The sequence below is a fragment of the Piliocolobus tephrosceles genome, chromosome 1, assembly GCF_002776525.5.
Source record: "Piliocolobus tephrosceles isolate RC106 chromosome 1, ASM277652v3, whole genome shotgun sequence".
In the NCBI taxonomy this organism is placed as follows: domain Eukaryota; kingdom Metazoa; phylum Chordata; class Mammalia; order Primates; family Cercopithecidae; genus Piliocolobus; species Piliocolobus tephrosceles.
In genome coordinates this window covers 220476741-220478586 of record NC_045434.1, presented here as the reverse complement: position 1 = coordinate 220478586, position 1846 = coordinate 220476741, and the positions used below count along the sequence as shown (strand labels likewise).

Below are 1846 nucleotides of genomic sequence, written 5' to 3'. Positions count from 1 at the left end.
GCACATGCTTGTAGTCCCAGCTACTTGGGAGGCTGAGGTAGGAGGATCACCTGAGCCTGGGCGGCCGAGGCTGCAGTGAGCCAAGAAAGATCACACTCCAGCCTGGGCAACAAAGTGAGACCCTGTCAAAAAAAAATTAAAATTTCACAACGAAAAAGATAAATCTACTTCACTTTGATAAGAAGTTCAATCAGAAAAATAACATGTTCCAAAATACATAGGTACCTAATATAGTTTCAAGAAATATAAAAGCAGCCAGGTGCGGCAGCTCAAGCCTGTAATCCAGCACTTTGGGAGGCCGAGACGGGCGGATCACAAGGTCAGGAGATCGAGACCATCCTGGCTAACATGGTGAAACCCCGTCTCTACTAAAAAAAAAAGTACAAAAAACTAGCTGGGCATGGTGGCGGTGCCTGTAGTCCCAGCTACTCAGGAGGCTGAGGCAGGAGAATGGCGTGAACCTGGGAGGCGGAGCTTGCAGGAAGCCGAGATCGCGCCACCGCACTCCAGCCTGGGCAACACAGTGAGATTCCATCTCAAAAAAAAAAAAAAGAAATACAAAAGCAATACCCAGAGACTCTAATAAGACACAGACAAACCCACAATCTTTGTCAGAAATTTTGCCAATCTGTCACTCACCGACTTAACCTTCACTTCCTCCCTGACCCACACCCAGAACCAGGCACCCTCCAGAACTGGCCCATCTCCCCTCTGGCCCCTGCCTCCCTGCCCAGTGACACCCTGGGAGCGCCAGCAAGTCTCTGGAGGCTCTGAGGGCACCAGCCTGTCCCACTCTGGCCATTTCAGTGCCGCTCAGACAGAGCCAGGTGGGTTGGAGGCCGGGGCACACCCCCACCCTGCGCGTGCTCTCCCGGGTTGGCGCCCAATCTTGTTTGGGACCCTTGTGCTCGCGCTGCCGCCTCCTGGTGTTCCCACAGTGCTGGATGCAAGAGTGAGGTGGGGCGGGCTCACCCTGAGGACCCCGCCTTCCAGAGACTGTGGAGGGCGGGTGGATGGCATGGTTGGTGTGGGTGTGGGCAGTGACTGTGCCGTCTGTGGCCCTGGGAACCTGACCTGGACCGTCTGGTGGAGGTGGACAGCCACCACCTTCTTCATGCAGTCTTTGATCATCTGGGAGGTGAAGAAGTTGGCCTCGCCCTTCTTGTCCACGGCGATCTTGCGGTAGTCCTCCAGCAAGATGGGGCAGATGGCCTGGGTGGGGTGGGTCATGTAGATGGGCCCGTCGTAGCCCACCATCTCGCTGAAGTAGGGGAGTGCCCCGCAATGGTCCAGGTGGAAGTGGCTGGGGGGATGCAGCACAGGTCAGCCTGGGCCCACCCTGCCCCAGCCTTCACCCCCACTCTGGACTTGTGGGTTGCCCCCTTCATTCGCCTACTGTGCACCAGGCCCCATCCCAAGTACTGAAGAGTCAGTAATGAGCAAACACAAAACCGTCTCCCTGGAACTTTCAGTCTCAAAGTCTAGCGAGGCAGTAAGTGAACGGGAAACTGAACACGTCAGTGACGGCGACATGCTCGCGAGGCAATGCGAAGCCGCTAAGGGGCATGGGGAGCCGCCGGGATTTCAGGCGTCAGGACAGGCTGAGGGGAGCTGCAGGTGAAGGCAGCACAGACCCGAGGGCGAGGGCAGTGCCTGGCAAGCCCCAAGAAGGCACTGGGGACCCTGCTGTGTCTGACAAGAAACCACAACCACGAGGGTCTCAGGGGCAGCTGAGGATGCTGCCTCCAGAGCGGCTTCTCCAGGCTTCACAGGCCCTCTGGCTGCTAGGGAGGATGGGGCGGGGCGGGGCGGGGGGGACCAGCAGGAATGCTGTGGCCATCCAGGC

General features: G+C 57.7%; 1 protein-coding gene across 1 annotated transcript in view; it reads right to left on the bottom strand.

Moving 5' to 3' along the window:
* Positions 1-1846, bottom strand: part of INTS11 (integrator complex subunit 11) — a 12546-nt gene that overhangs the window by 6526 nt on the left and 4174 nt on the right. Inside the window, exon 4 of the mRNA XM_023192823.1 lies at positions 1075-1303. Within this exon, the coding sequence (XP_023048591.1) occupies positions 1075-1303 (229 nt within the window). The remainder of the gene's footprint in view (positions 1-1074; positions 1304-1846) is intronic.